This window comes from Gymnoscopelus braueri (genome assembly GCF_963280865.1).
Source record: "Gymnoscopelus braueri genome assembly, chromosome: 16".
In the NCBI taxonomy this organism is placed as follows: domain Eukaryota; kingdom Metazoa; phylum Chordata; class Actinopteri; order Myctophiformes; family Myctophidae; genus Gymnoscopelus; species Gymnoscopelus braueri.
Window position 1 is genome coordinate 14,792,815 of NC_137616.1, and position 16,446 is coordinate 14,809,260.

The 16,446-nt window shown below is 39.4% G+C and overlaps 1 protein-coding gene and 1 long non-coding RNA gene across 2 annotated transcripts; one reads left to right on the forward strand and one right to left on the reverse strand.

Moving 5' to 3' along the window:
- Positions 1–3,322: 3,322 nt before the first annotated feature.
- Positions 3,323–10,989, reverse strand: rpf2 (ribosome production factor 2 homolog). Its single transcript, XM_080453212.1, has 10 exons — positions 10,893–10,989; positions 9,151–9,283; positions 8,916–8,953; positions 6,747–6,786; positions 6,563–6,644; positions 5,882–5,958; positions 5,031–5,130; positions 4,826–4,928; positions 4,161–4,305; positions 3,323–3,579 (listed from the first exon to the last, which is right to left on the reverse strand). The coding sequence occupies exons 1-10, from the start codon at positions 10,913–10,915 to the stop codon at positions 3,385–3,387; spliced, it is 936 nt and encodes a 311-aa protein (XP_080309338.1). The 5' UTR covers positions 10,916–10,989; the 3' UTR covers positions 3,323–3,384.
- Positions 10,990–12,272: 1,283 nt separating this feature from the next.
- LOC308103407 lies at positions 12,273–14,382 on the forward strand. Its single transcript, XR_013934734.1, has 3 exons — positions 12,273–12,647; positions 13,186–13,268; positions 13,601–14,382. It is a non-coding gene; the product is annotated as an uncharacterized lncRNA (long non-coding RNA).
- Positions 14,383–16,446: the final 2,064 nt, after the last annotated feature.

Consider the following 16,446-nt stretch of genomic DNA (forward strand, 5'->3'; position numbering starts at 1 on the left):
TAGGGTTAGGGTTAAGGTCAGGGTTAGGGTTAGGGTTAGGTTTAGGCATAGTTGCAAAAACGAGAACTGTCAATCACAGCGACTACTGGCCAATCACAGCGGGTCACGGTCCACCTGTTGAACACCTCTGACTTAGACATAGGCTATTTAGACCAAATGATAAATTTGATTGTAAGAAACCACCACCCACCACCACAGTGACACCCAGGTTCAATTGTAATGGGAAGCAGACAAGTGACCATGTTGTTACTCTCTCCGAATGAAGCTCACTGTCAGGTGAAAAGAAGTGGATGGTTATTCCATGGTTAAATTATACATACCGGTACACTGTGTCTTGTTGTATTTCCTGAGCACTGAGGATGAGGTGATGAGGCTCACCCACTGTTAATGGGAAGAAAATCCTGTCACTGACTGTCTCTCATGGGCTGTTGAGTAGTCTAGCCCTTTTCTACTTTTTGTTTTCACTGTATTCAAATGTCAATATATATATATGTAGGAGCCGATCTACAATAGGCCACATGTATGTGCCATGTCTAAGACCCCTGTCGGTGTGCTTTGTCACCCTCTACAGACATGGAGGAGAGGAGAGCATAAGAACCTGGCCTAGAGAGGGCCAGGTGTAGTTGATTGGAGGTTCACAGCTTTTTACGTCTGTTTTTTTTTGTTGCTGCTGCCTTCTACTCTTAAGTTATACTACATGCTCAAGTCTATTTATTATTTATTTTATGCTTTCAAGCTTGGAACAACAGATGTGGAAATAAACCTTTTTTGAGTTCAACTTTAACTTTTGGACATTCCTCATTTCCCTTTTTTGGTCATGTTTGCTGCACAAAGCCAGTCAGTGCAAAAGGGTACTCTCAGTCAACCACCACAAGGACAAAAGGTAACTACAATATATATATATATATATATATATATATATATATATATATATATATATATATATATATTTATTGAATTAATAGGTGTGGTGTGGGAGAAATAGCTTGCAATTAATGGCTTGATTTAATTTGTTTCACAATACTATGTGCAACAAATGTAATCAAGGCCAGGCATTATTTAATGGAAATATGTGAGTGGTCCAGAGCTCAAAAAACGGTTGCGAACCACTGATCTATTCCTATCCCACGGTTACCCTTATTCCATTCGCGTACTTTATCCAACCTTCCACTAAACTCGTGTTAACTGATATACTGATTTGCATCTTCGACACATGCGATTATGAGGCGGATGGGAACCGCAAGGTTCCCAGTTCGATCCCGGGCTCCCCCAGAGTTAGTGTCGAAGTGTCATTGAGCAAGACTCTGAACCCCTAATTGCTCCCGTTGAGCAGGTTGGTGCCTTGCATGGTTTAGCTCTGCCATCGGTGTGTGAATGTGTGTGTGAATGGGTGAATGTAATGCACAATCTATGTAAAGCGCTTTGGATAAAAGCGCTATATAAACGCACCATTTATGAGCACATGTTCTAATAATGATGATTCAATCAGACAATCAGTTACAATAATTCCATTTCCCCTTTTGATATTTTTACCTCCGACTTCCAAGTAACTGATGCAATCATGACGCATCGTCATAGGCAGGGTTGCATCATAGGTCACCAAGTCATTTAGTGCACTGTTTCGTGGAAGAACACATTCACTTTCACATTCATACATTACTAAATGTATGGTCAGGGACCACATGCAATACCTTCACGCCCAGACGCGTGATTGTGAATCCCACCAACGTTATAGGATATAGACCCGCCTTACCTGTCTGATTGGCTCCCTGGCAGGCATAGTTTTACTGAGGTTAGGTTTAGGCATAGTCTTACTGCGGTTAGGGTTAAGGTTAGGTTTAGGCATAGTTTTACTGAGGTTAGGGTTAGGCATAGTTTTACTGAGGTTAGGGTTATAGGTTCAGGCATAGTTTTACTGAGGTTAGGGTTAAGGTTAGGTTTAGGCATAGTTTTACTGAGGTTACGGTTAAGGTTAGGTTTAGGCATAGTGAGTTTAGGGTTAGGTTTAAGCATAGTTTTACTGAGGTTAGGGTTAGGTTTAAGCATAGTTTTACTGAGGTTAGGGTTAGGTTTAGGCATAGTTGCAAAAACGAGAACTGTCAATCACAGCGACTACTGGCCAATCACAGCGGGTCATGGACCACCTGTTGAACACCCCTGACTAAGACATATAGGCTATTAGACCAAATGATAAATTCGATTGTAAGAAACCACCACCCACCACCACAGTGACACCCAGGTTCAATTGTAATGGGAAGCAGACAAGTGACCATGTTGTTACTCTCTCCGAATGAAGCTCACTGTCAGGTGAAAAGTGGCTGGTTATTCCATGGTTAAATTATACATACCGGTACACTGGGTCTTGTTCTATTTCCTGAGCACTGAGGATGAGGTGATGAGGCTCACCCACTGTTAATGGGAAGAAAACCCTGTCACTGAGTGTCTCACATGGGCTGTTGAATAGTCTAGCCCTTTTCTACTTTTTGTTTTCACTGTATTCAAATGTCCATATTATATATATATATATATATATATATATATATATATATATATATATATATATATATATATAATGCTTGATATATTTAAGTTTGTTTTTTGCTGTGTCCTGAATAGGTGTTTCCTATTAAGGAGATGTGGGTCTAATTTTGGGAACCCTGCACTAATTCTTAGTCTAACACTGCCTTTTAGTGGCAACTCAGAGAACTTACAGCCATCCTCCATTAAGTCAGCATGGCACTGCCATAAAAATCAAATGCAACATATGCTGCCTACACACATTTGTGTGCTTTCGGAAATAGGCTCTATGCACAGCAGCCATATTGTGAAGATATTCACAGGTGTTGTCAATGATACTAATGAAGGCTCTGTTCCATTCTGGTCAAACAGAGTGAGGGTGCTGATAGTGTGCATGTTGGCTCACTGGAAACACTCTGCTACACCAGTGGGTCTAAAATGTGGGTCCAGGGACCCTCATGGTTCCTCAAGGGGTTTCCAAATAGCCCCTTACGGATGTGCAACTCTGAGAGTGTACAAATGGAACCAAATGGACCCGTAAGTAATACAAAAAAATCCCTTGTTTGAATGATGGTAGGCAGGTTTCTGAACTGTACAGCCTTCCTCCGAGACAGCCATCTTATAATGAGCAATTAAATGAAGATATGTTGAAAATGTGGTCCTTTAAACCAATGCATTTTTAATACTCAAGCCAATGATCTTAATATCAGAACAGTTAAGAAAATTAACAAGGGACCAAAACACAAGCCCCCCCCCCCCCCCCCAACAGGAAGCCCATGGTCTAACCCAATCACACCACACAAAGCAGTGACAATCAAATAGAAAGTTCATCAACACTGTTCAGCGTGTTCATCCCAGTTAAAGCTCTCAAAAGTCTTCTTTGACCACTTTGGGTGAAGGTCCCTCGTTGTTGGCGTTGTCGGCGACCACTTTTTCCCCTCTCCTTTTCTTGAGGCCCTTCATCTTACGTGTCTGCAGCTTGCCCAGGTCCTGCTTCTGCATGTGCAGCCGGCCAAACTTGGTGCCGAAGACATTATGGGAGATGTTCTTCTTCTTCTTGGGCTGAAAGAGGGATGGAGACAGGAGTTTGGTATTGTAAGGCTGGTATATGATGTCATTGGGGAGGGTGGGGGGATTCTGCTGGTGTTGCAGTAATGACATCTCCAGCACTCACAAGGAGCGATGTACTGGACCCGTAACATGCCACAAGGACATTGCATCGCTGGCAAACGCTCATTTTGGACTGCGTGTATGTGTCTCAAATTCAGCTGCTATGAAAAGTGAATCCCCCCCAGGATCAATCTGTCTTTCTATCCATCTATGATTGACATGCACAAAAGTGAATGCTGAATTACTACTGTGACTTGACATTGTAGTCTCACATAGCCAGGCGATCAAAGATCTCCACCTATATGTTTGGGGAAATCTAAATGCTCGGGCTAGAGCAGCACCCTAAAGTCTTTGTATTGGTTCTGCAATGCAGTTATTTATAAATGTTTTATTCTGAATAGCTTCCACCCAGTTGTAGTGCATTCACTGAATTCAGATGTTACCATAAGTATCAGTCGATAGAGATCTCAAATTGTCTGGCTAAGCGAGACTAGACATAGAAAGACTAGAAAGTAACTATGTTGTGTATTTACCTTCAGATTTTTGGGCTGTTTGTGTGCTGTCTTGTACAAGTCATCTGACGCAAAGTGTGTTCTTCTCAAGGCAAAGTCAAACGATGGTCCTATTTCCTCAAGCTCTATCCTTGGTGTCCGGCATCCAGACTTCTTCAACAGAGTCCTGCAACAATAACCTCATTAACCTCATTTGGCTTTGAAAGCGTAGTGTCAAGTACATCTATGAAAAAGGTTACTGAAAGAGAAAGCCAAAATACACAATAATCAGGACGGGAAACAAACTTTTCTTCATTTACAGATCAAAGTGGGCGGAGTATCCAAAATGATTTTACCTGGCTGGTAGCTGATAAAGTAGACAAATGTATTAGCACCAGACAACATTTCACTTCACTTTCAAGCTGGCATCCCTATTTTGGGCATGTCATAAAAAAATAAAAATGTTCCTGTGCGCTTGTCGATCGGCTAGTTTATCGATTTCTGAAATAGAGAAACCGCATGATACGGCTGTACGATAAAGTATGAGATGGGGCTCAAGTGTTAATGAGTGGTGTTAGTATTCCATCTGCCATTATTCATTGTGATTTATATACAATATAGTAATTTATATGCAATATTGTTATTGTGAATTATTGATCTGATTTTGCATATTCATTGTTGTTGCTGCACATGACAGATGTTTGTACCTGTAGCTGCGCATGTAGATTTTTCCCTCCAGTGCAGTGAAGTGGAGCACATGCTCCAAACCAGCCAGACGTACTGAGGGTACTGTAGGCCCTCTGAAGAAGTCTGGGAGGTCAAAGAAAACATCAATATATCAACATTGTCATCAACTCATTCTGACAGACAGCCGACAGCACTGTCATTGAGTAGTGTTGAGCATGTACCTACCTATGAAGAGACTCTTGAGGCGTCTGTGCTCGTTGTCGGTGTCAAAAGCATCCCCAGCAAACACCAGCATCGGTTTGGTCCCCTCAGGACATTTACTGATCTGTGATTCAAAACAGAAATAAAATGAGACATTTGAAACGTTTGTTTAAAAACATTGCTGAAATGTGATTATTGATTACGTTGCTATGGCTCATGTGTGCCCTTGACTGTCTGGCATCTTCCAGGTCCTCAGGAGAGTGTCTTATGAACCCAGGTTCTACTTCTACTGCTACCACCACAATAAAATAAATAGTAAATAATATTACTAATTTCATAGAGCCTTTCTTAAATGTTGTCTTACTGTATAAACTCTACTTCAAGGGTCTGTGACCTCTCCCTCACCTCACTGAGCCGAAACCTCAAGCACAAAAGTTGCATTGCTGCAATAGTGAATACATAGTGATGCTAGTCTGACAAGTCAACTTAAGTATGTCTATTTTAATGCTGTGCAATGTTTGTCATTTAAGCTGTTCTATTTAGATTTTCTTTTTTTACTTGACATTTAGAAAATAGATTATGCTGAGCCAAACTGTTGGTGTCCATTAAGAGTAACAGAATGCAAGTGAGAACTTTGTAGCCTGTATTTCAACAACTAATGGGGTGGCTCCAACGTATTGGATTGAAACCACCGACTCAGCAGTTCAGAAACCACACATTAAAGATGAAAGAGAAGGCTGATAACTAGCTTGGAATAACACTTGTGGGTTTTGGGGAATGTCTCCTTTATAACATTTCAAACAGTAACAGAACACATCTGAATGTTTTAAATGAGCTGCATAGTGGCTGGTATCACTGATGGACTCGAACCTTACCTTGAGGTCACCCAATGACACATATTTCTCAATGCCAAGTTCAATCATATCGAGCACATGGAAGTCAAAGAGACGACCTATAGTTAGAAAGAAATGAGAAATTAGCAACTCATCTATAACTTCACCCTCCCCACAACTCAAAGCACATTACTGTAGGTCAGGAAAACAGTTCTGCTACAAAAATGGATTAAAATCAATTTGTGCTTCTCATGAACAACTGGGTTAATGGTAGTCAGAAATTCAAAAGTGACATACAGGATGTAACTTTCCTCTTCTACCCCGGATTTGAACCTGGTTTCCTGCACAAGTGCTAACAATTTCTACCATTGGGCTAATAGAGCCTGCTTGGTTGCTCAGGGGATAAATTGAAGCTTGGCCTTCAGGTCCAAATTTGTGTCAGATCTTGTGTCAAGGTGAGACATGACGTTTGACATGATCTAAATGTATCAATAGAAGAGCAGGGAGACCAAATACAACCATCCCAAAGTTATATTGTAAAAACGTTATATAGTGCCATTTTAAGTGTAGTTAGTAGTATATATTCTAATATCTTAGTTCTACTGTACATGCAATAGTACAGTAAATCTTTGAGATGTTTCCCATATGTCTGTATAAGGATGTATGAGTGGACTTGTGGATGGATTATGACTGGATTTATTTTATGCAGTCAAGTTTATTTACCAAGTATGAGATTGTTTGGACGTTTCTTGTTGTGAGAACCAAACAGAAACAGAGAACAGTCTGTCTTCTTGGAGAAGAATTCCTGAGAGACAAGCAAAAAGATAAGAATGATATAGCCATTGGAAAGTAGGTGAATTCATTCTTAATATATTCAGTGTTTGAATGACAGTTCATTTACACTGACCAATGATGTTGAATCTTCAAATGGGCGGGTTATGTTTTTCCTAAAAGAAAAATAAGAAACAATGTAAATCCATTTATTTACCTCAGTCAATAATGGAAAATAGCTCAGTATGATCCTTATTATGTTCTTGTAGTGTGCTGTGGAACACGTTTCAGATAGTTTCACAAATATGTATTCTATTGTGGACATTCTTGTGCTGTGCATAATCCCAGGCCTAAATCCCATCATTTTGGCAAGTTGGGTATTTTTCACTACATCTTGCCACCCGTTGCATTTGTTTACAGTAGCCCAGGATATTGTTTAACCACTTTGAACCTGGTGTCCCTATTTTGGGCATGTCTTTATAAAGCATTATCACAAATTTCCACAAAAGTATAAATATGTTCGTAACTTTACCAAAATAGTGAAAATAATCTACAAGCTCACCACACATTGCATTGGGGCATGACACAGTCGTTCGACAAAGTATAAAATAGGGGTGTGTGTGTGTTAATGGAGATGGTGTCAGATGACATTAACATTGGAAATTTGCTTAGTAACAGAAAGCCGTTTATCGACCAGGAATTCACAGCATATATATTGCAACATGAAAAGTAGACCTATCTACTCTGTGGTTGTTTGAAGAACATGGGTTTATATCAAATAAATGTCATTTCATTTATTGCTCCCCTCAGGGTCCCCACACATTTTTAGCAATGAATTTCCAAAACTTTTCCAGAATATTTAGCCCAATTTCCAGGCCTATATAACAATCATTCAGCGCAATAATGTGTCTCTTACTCCTATGTAGAATGCCCAAAGATAGGCAGTGTAGCAAAAATAAAGCATAGAATATAGAATAGTACAATTTCATTCAAAATTTCGTGCAAAATCAGGGCATAGCTCACTGGAAGACTCATTATGGCATCCGTATGACTTATTTTATTTAAATAATATATGCCATCACACAGCCCGTTCGGCGAAAAACTACTTATGTTACATATTTCGTGTAATGTTATACATGTTTATGAAAATGTTTTGTATTAACAAAATCAATAGCCAAAAACAATGCATAGCCAAATATTTTTCCAGGACCCTTGATAAATTCCAGGACCTTTGATCAATTCCCAAACTTTTCCAGTACTGGATTATTTTTTTTTCAATTTCAAAATATTTCCAGGAATTTCATGACCGTGGGGACTAGTGATGCGCGGGTTGACCCGTAACCCGCGGGACCTGCGGGTCAACCCGCGGCGCGGGTGGGTCGAGTCAGAATTTCAGAGGCAATTATGCGGGCTGTGGGTGAGCGGGTCAGCCGCTCTCACACGCAAAAAATAAATAAAAAATCACATGCTCTTGTTTTGTCTTTATTCCTAATACAAATAAGAATAATAACAATAAAACAGTTTGAATACACTTGGGGATTATTTTCTAACCATGATTTCACAGAATTATAGGTAAAATCGCGGGTCGCGGGGCGGGTTGAGCCATAGATTTATATATGGGTTCGCGGGGCGGGTTGAGGCGGGTTGGGTTCCGTGGCGGGGCGGGGCGGGGCGGGTCATGAAAAAACCCGACCCGCGCATCACTAGTGGGGACCCTGTCCCCTATGTTTTGCATTTGTGTCCCTCTTTTTATAAGGCATCGCAATAAGATGGCAATAACACAAGATTGATTGCGATGTGGCCCACCATGATTGGAATATGTATGCTTTATTCTCCCTTTTTATATTCTGCACATTCTATATTCTGTATATTTTCCACTGGCTCCAACACAGTTGTATATCCTACTCTGTTTGACAAAAATGGGGTTGTATCAAATAAATGTAATTCATTGCATTTGTGTCCATCTTTTTCTCAGGCATCTTAATAAGATGGCAATAACACAAGATTGATTGCGATGTGGCCCACCATGATTGGAATACGGATACTTTATTTTCCTATTTTATATTCTGCATGATATTCTGCATATTTTCCTCTGGCTGCAACACGGTTGTATATCCTGCGTCAGTAAAACAGGGAAGATGCATTGTTTTTTGCAAACCTACTTACTACATTTCTACTCTTCACACTGTTAATACTTTATTACTGCACACCACCCTTATATTAGAATGCAAAGTGTTGTGGTGTGGAAAACAAGCTGCCAGGATGATGTTTGTTAGGACTTTAAAATTCATGCATTATAGCTTACTTCTTGTACATCACTGCATTGGGCTTCTTCAGTGAATACTGTGGGGTGAACACAAAGTGTTGTGTCAGATGTCACATAACTCCAATCATATGTTTTCAGTTGGATTCTTTCCATCATGCAAGTTTAATAGCTAAAATGTACGTCAAAATGCTAATATGCAAATGTAAGCATTTATCTTTAAATAATGCAATAATAAATAAAATAACAGTTTGTGCCTAATTATCAGAGTACTTACAATGTCCTTCAGTGCCTGTGTAACAGTTTGGCTTGTGTTTCCTCCTTTCATAATCATAGCACTTTTCATTTGTTCTTTTAGCATCGGCGCTCTGCCTGCTAGGAAGCGCTTGGAGCGCTTCGTCTTGGGTTTTCTGGGGAAACAAACAGTAGAAAGAAAGATAAGTTATATCAACTAATGCTTAATTTATACCCCTTGGTGCGACGATGTCATCTACAAGCTCTTCCAATTGTCCGTCTTGTCTGTGTGTGTGTGTATACACTACAGTACTACTATGTCAGTACCTGCCAGTGTACTCGTCTTGGAGTTGAAGGATAAAATTAAGTCTGATAATGATGTACCTTGCATGTTCACATTATGTATACTTCACTTTACTTAAGTAAATATTTTATTTTTAACATTTTGGACAAAATATTCCATTTTACATCGAGGTTCCCAGATGTCCCTAGTGCCCACCTATCCTGTATCCCTACTATGAGATCAGCACCTGTTGCCAGTGTACTCGTCTTGGAGGCCAGTCTATGACGTCTATTCTGTACAGAGGGGCTGTCATGCACGAACTTGGGAAGAGTTTGGGGACGTTGGGACTATGACGTGAGTACGGAGTACCCATTACTATGTCTCTGTCAAGTGTTTGTTTAATTGAAAAAAATCCACCGGTGTCATGTGAGCAACTTTCTGTCAATACATTCTGTGCAGCGATTATTTTTCTATGTGCTCGAGTCTTGTTGCCTCCTGCATTTGTGCTATTTCGAAAACAGGTGGTGCATACTTAGCCTTGGATCAAGACTATCATAGATGCATTTTATCGATGTTGATATTTGCAAATATATATCATAGTCTTGATCCAAGGCTATTCCAAACTGAACACAGAAAAAGAAAAGAGTTTATTGACAGAAAGTTTCTCATGACATGACAACGGTGGATTTATATGAAGCAAAGACTTCGACAGAGACAAAGAGGATAACCCCAGCTGTCCATAAATGGACCCCCAAAATGATTGGATGTATTTGGCCATGGATCCCCCCATCTGAAAATGTTTTGTGCCAGAAGTGGAACCCCCAGAAGAGAATATTTGTGTTTAAAAAAAAATGATTGTGATGCTATTTTAACACATTTGGCTGTGGACCCCCTGGAACCCCCTCAAGGTCCCCGGAACCCCACTTTGAGAAACACTGATCTACATTGCTTGCGGTTAGCTTATATAAACTAAGTTTATATTACTAAGTAAACTAACTGTTCAAGATTTCTTGTATCGATTCTGACAGAGATCTTTGACAGTCTTCGTCCTAGGCTACCAACACTAGGGTGGTGTGACCACATTTGTCTAGAGCAGTGGTCCTCTCAGTGGGGTCCGGGGACCCCCAGTCCCCAAGAGGTTTCCAGGGGGTCACCAGCAGCCTTGGATCAAGACTGTCATAGATGTATTTTATCGATTTTGACATTTTCACATCTATGATACGAAAGTAAAAGTCAGACTCGATAACACACAATGATAGTCTTGATCTAAGGCCATGTCACCAGCAGTAGTAGTAGTTAATATAGCATCACAATCAGTTAATACTTTAAGGGGGTACGTGAAAATGTCTCAGAAGCTACTGGTCTAGAGCTAAGTTGCTAGCGCTCTTAGTTTAGCTATTATTTAGTTTACGACCAAAGCTGAATACCGATTAAAACCTACTACTATAACGTACACTTCTACTAACGTAACAGACACTGAATAAATAACATTATAAACTTACACTACTCCATCTAGTTGCGACATGGTGGCGGTCGGATTTATTTTCTTCTCCGATCTGTAGCTGTAGTCTCTCACGCTGCTAGTCCTCCACGTGAAAATTCACCTCACCGGAAGACAACATTCACGTACTTCCGCGTACGTCATATCCATACGGCACGCACGTGCACATGCATGCGCATGCATGTACACACACACACACACACACACACACACACACACACACACACACACACACACACACACACACAAAGACAGGATAGCTATTACACTACATCGAGAATTATTCTAACAGACAACTTTTAATAAGAAAGCAACCAAATACCAAGTAACGAAAACTAGTGCAGCCACGCTTAACCACTAGATGGCGTCAGTGGACTATACATGATGGGCAGCAGCTCTTCTTGGTATTATTATGCATTCATATTTGGACATAATCTGCATTCATGCAGTGGTGGAAAGTACTCAAGCACTGTACTTAAAGTTTGAGGTATATTTTACTTTCTTCAGTATTTACAATTCTCAATACTTTTACTTCTACCCCACTACATCTCAGAGGAAAATATTGTACTTTTACTCCACTACAATTATATGAAAACGTTAGTTACTAGTTACTTTGTAGATTTTGATTATTATTACAAAACACACAAACCACTTCAGCCGTGAATATATATTTCAGCCATTTGAAAATAGCAGATCTACAACCTCACAATGTGTTGCATCGCAACGCATTGTGAGCTTCTAGATTGCCTATTTTCAAAGGATTTTGTATAAATTTTAAACGTGTAATGGGACATTCTGCACAATGAATACTTTTACTTTTGGCACTTTAAGAATCCGTGTACCTTTCGGTCAGTTGATTTTCAAAATAAAATCCAAATTGAAAAAGGAAAAATGGCTTGTTTTTTCAATATTTGTATTTTCAAACCAAGTCAAAAAAATGGATAATGGCTCATTTTACCAATTTCTAACTTGTGGCTCTGAATCAAAGGTTGAGAAAATGGAAAAGGCCCTTTTGGAGTGTCTATTTATCATTTTCTCCTTCAGTTGATTTTCAAAATAAAATCCAGAAATGGAAAAAGGAAAAATGGCTTGTTTTTTCATTATTTGTATTTTAAAAACAAGTAAAAAAAATAGAAAAATTACACGTTTTGTCAATATTTGTTTCTAAAACCAAGTCAAGAAATGGATAATGGAACATTGGAAAAATGACTTGTTTTTTCAATTTCTAATTTTTCTATTTGTCTATTACTGGTGTAAATCTGCGACGACACTATTGGCTGGTGAACCGGAACCGGAAGCTACCGATATTTTTAGCCTTCTGTGTGGCTAACAGGTTAGCAGGGTGCGTTCGGAAATACAGCACTGAGCGCACTGGCCAATACAAACTAATAGGCGAGTGTGCTCCGGTGCGCAATTTCCGAACGCACCCTATGGCTGCAGCCAAGACTAGTGGGAGGAGGAGACAATAAATAAATAGTGTGTATATATATATAAATAATTATTGAACATCTTTGGCAGCAGATCGGATTGCGATACAACTGTAGAAGACGGACGGACAGACGGACGTCATGGTTTTGCTTGATCCTTATGAAAATACAATATGAGAAATGATAGCTCACGGTCAGACCTACGCATTTACACTTATTTAGTACAGTTAGATGTGCACTGAGGAGATGTTGTGCCAATCACAACATGTCAAGGAGAGGACACGTATCTGATGATCATTTATACGTTGCTGTCAGCAGGGCAATACGAGGTTGGTTGTTTTGTTTATTTTTCTATTATAATCAAATATAAATGTACAGTATTAGCCATGGTTCACAGTCATGTTTCAGAGCTAGTACAGTATGTAATCCCTGCCTACATGTACTACAACAGGTTGAGGTATACTAGGCCTTATGGCATGGATCTTCAACAGGTCCTCAAAGTTATTACAGGGAGTTTTTATTGTATTACATTAACCACTTGAACCCTAGCATCCCTATTCTGGGGGAAATATACTGTAAAATAGCCCTTGAAATATCTCAAGAAATGGCAATAAGCCAAATATAATACTGAGGCAACACGTGAGCTTGTAGTCCATGACAGTGGTTCTCAACCTTTTCAGGCAGAGACCCCCCAAAATAATCATATTTGAACTGGGGACCCCCCACCCTAACAAGCACTTGAGTTGAGGCATTACATCTAGTTTGACTAAATATTGTGAAAATAGCAGGTCTACAAGCTCACAACGCCACGCTTGTAGATCGGCTATTTTTTAATTAAAATATTAATAACCTCCTATTTCTGTGCAGAGGGGAGTCCTGACAACCAGACAGCCTGCATAGATACCATGTTCAGACACCAGTAGCAGATACAGGGAGGACAGTGGTGACAGGTATGTACTGTAAGGTTGCTTTTATTGTTTTGTATTATTGTATCTCATATCACATCTTTTTATTTAATTTCCGCCCTGCCATACAAATGGACCCATACTGGTCCATTTGGTTCCATTTGTATGCTAGTTGAATTATAACGCAATAAAGACCAATTCTTCTTGCGTTGACCATCTTATGAGACAAAAGTCGCAGCAGGTTCGTTGTGTCAATATTGTTAGTCTGGTTATTACAATGAATACACCAACCTCACCTTATGTGTGATTCTCAAAATGGACTGATTCTTTATGAAAATTTAATTGTTTCTATATGCACATGTCGTTTTTGCATACAGGGACCTCTGAGCACCATTCAACATCCCTGACCCACTGTTGATCATCTCAACTGGTTGTCTGAAGGAGAACAGCTGTACATCCGATCACACTGCAGCCGCTACATTGTTGTGAACTGAAGTTGGACTTGTTTCTGCTCACACCAGAGACTACCTCCTGTCGTACCTCTGCCGCCCTGTCTCTCCTCAAGGCCAAAGGCACCCACACCTGACTGACATGGTTCCATGGCTGTATGATCAGGGTGTGATTGCAGGAAGGAGAGAATCATATTCTACCAATCACATAGTAAAATCCTCAGTGTTCATTTAACTCTTGAGAGTGTTGTACATCATGAATGGTTCACGGCTAATTCACATCAAGTGCCTCGCATTGGAGTTTAACTTTGTTGAAATTTGACATGGATTTGGCTATTCCCTATGCATTTGGGCATGTGTCACGCATGTGCGATGGCAGGGGAGTGGCCAACGCATGTTGATCTGTCAAACACATGTTGAACTCCACGCAACAACACCCTTTCGCTCACATAGTGGAAATGAACAGCACACGACAAAATCAAAGTGTCAAAATCACTAAAACTAAAAGGCTTTTACTTGTATTTTCTGAGCAGTCGTTTACATCAGTAATAATTTGTTTGTGAAAGACAGACATAACTAATAATAGTTATGTAGTTAGTCATTAGTAATCATTAATAATTACATGAGCAAAAAATGATTGGTTACATCCATTCCATACTGCACCTTATTGTATTTATACGCCATTAATAATAAAATGTTGCTGTATTATACTTTGAACTGTAATGTCTCATATTTATTTGCTCAATTTGATCAAATTGATGGTCAACTACTTCAAAGTTAATGAACTGTGTTCTGACCTGAAAGGTTACCATGATGGAAACGTAGTTTGAAAACACCATTTACACAATGCACATATACATACTGTGTTATATTACAAAAGGGAGACGAGACATTATACTATATATGTATTTTTGTATGGAAACCCAATTTATTTTTTTAATGTAATATCCTGTAGCATAACAACATTTCTGGCATTTGTAACAAACCAGATTCAAGGAGTATGATTTATTCACAACAGGTGAGCAAGGAGGGTGAAGGCTTGGATCTTCCAGGATGGAGGAGACCCCAGTGCTGTCAGCTGGTCCATAGGGAGCATGCGATCCAGACCCTAGTGTCCCTTTTATGTGGCAAATATTCAGTGCAAATAGACAATCTACAAGCTCACAGCACATTGCATTCTGAAGTGTTAAGTGCTTGTAAATAAGCTATGGTCTGCAAATAACAAAGTAGGCCTATTTAGGGTTTTAAGTGGGTGTACAGCTGGCCAAGCAGTGGCCCCATCACCCCATGTATTGTGAATCAGAATTTATTCTCATGCCACTTTGAAAGCTCAGCTTTAAAGCGCTCAACAACAACATAAATACCTGAGTGTATAAAATATCATTTAAAATGCATAATGCAGTGCTAATAATAAATATACTCTATCATGAGAGGTCAGTGCATGTTTACATGAATACAATGATTAATAATGGCTGTGTGCACACCCTTAGTAGAATCAAATGGACTTGTTCTCACTAAACCAGGTGATATTGCAAATCATTTTAATGATTATTATGTGGGTAAAGTATCTAAACTATGGCAGGCTATGAATATTTCAGACAACATTAAAACAACTTACTGTATTAAGCATATTATAATGAAAGAGACAATTTGTGAATTTGAATTTCATCAGGTTGAAGTCAGTGAGGTGGAGCGGTTACTTCGCTCTCTTCCTGATAATAAGTTAGCAGGCCTAGATAACCTGGATAGTAAAGTGCTGAGAATGACTGCTGGTATCATAGCATCTCCTATGTCCTATCTGTCATATTATTAATACATGTTTGGATGGGGGCTTATGTCCAAAGATGTGGAAGGAGGCTATACGGTTATTCCTTTACCTAATTATACCAAAGCTGCTTTTAATGAGGGGAATTCCAGACCTATAAGTATTTTACCTGTTTTGAGCAAAATCATGGAAAGGTTGGTGCATTCACAAATTCAAGCTTATTTTGTATCAAACAAGCTTGCAACAGATTCTCAACATGCCTAGAGCTGGTCACTCTACTTCTATGAGACCTCAAGGGAAGCAAAACCGCAAGGACTTTTTTGGACGGACCTTTTAGTCAAGGTGTTTTAACTGTACTCATGCTGTTATACATTTCTGCCTAATAAAATATTCAATCAATCAATTAATCAATCTACTGCTTTGATACAGATGATTGATGACTGGCTTAAAGCTATAGATAACTCTATTCTGGTGGGAGCTGTGCTGTTAGATTTTAGTGCTGCATTTGATGTGATGGACCATTCTGTACTGGTTGAGAAACTTAAATGTTATGGTTTTAAATCTTCTGCTTTAAAGTGGATACTAAGTTATCTGTCCTCCAGATCACAGTAGGTGTATCTAATGGCATCCTGTCCAGTAGCAGAGGTCTAGAGTGTGGCGTTCCGCAAGGAAGTTGCCTAGGACCTTTGGTCATCTCAGTATTTACTAAAGACCTATCTTGGGCTACCAAATGTGCCACAATAGTTCTTCATGCGGATGATTCGACTTTGTGTTACGCTGCACCGTCATGCAATGTACTTAATGAAGTTTTGAGCAGAGAACTTAAAGTTGTGCATGACTGGGTAGTATATAATAGTCTTGTCCTTAACATCTCCAAGACTAAATGTATTGTGCTGGGATTAAGGCACAGGTTATCTACAAGCCCAAAGCTTCATTTAAACTTGTGTAATTTGGCAGTTCAACAAGTTGAAAGTACTAAACTCCATGGAGTGATGCTGGATTGCACTCT

Bases quoted from the DNA above. Each gene is read 5' to 3' on its own strand.
- rpf2 (XM_080453212.1), bottom strand. From the start codon at position 10,915: ATGTCGCAACTAGATGGAGTAGT. The intron at 6,645-6,746 runs GTCAGTGTAAAT...CTTGTCTCTCAG, and splicing joins TTGAAGATTCAACATCATTG to GAATTCTTCTCCAAGAAGAC. The intron at 4,306-4,825 runs GTACAAACATCT...TTATTGTTGCAG, and splicing joins ATCTACATGCGCAGCTACAG to GACTCTGTTGAAGAAGTCTG.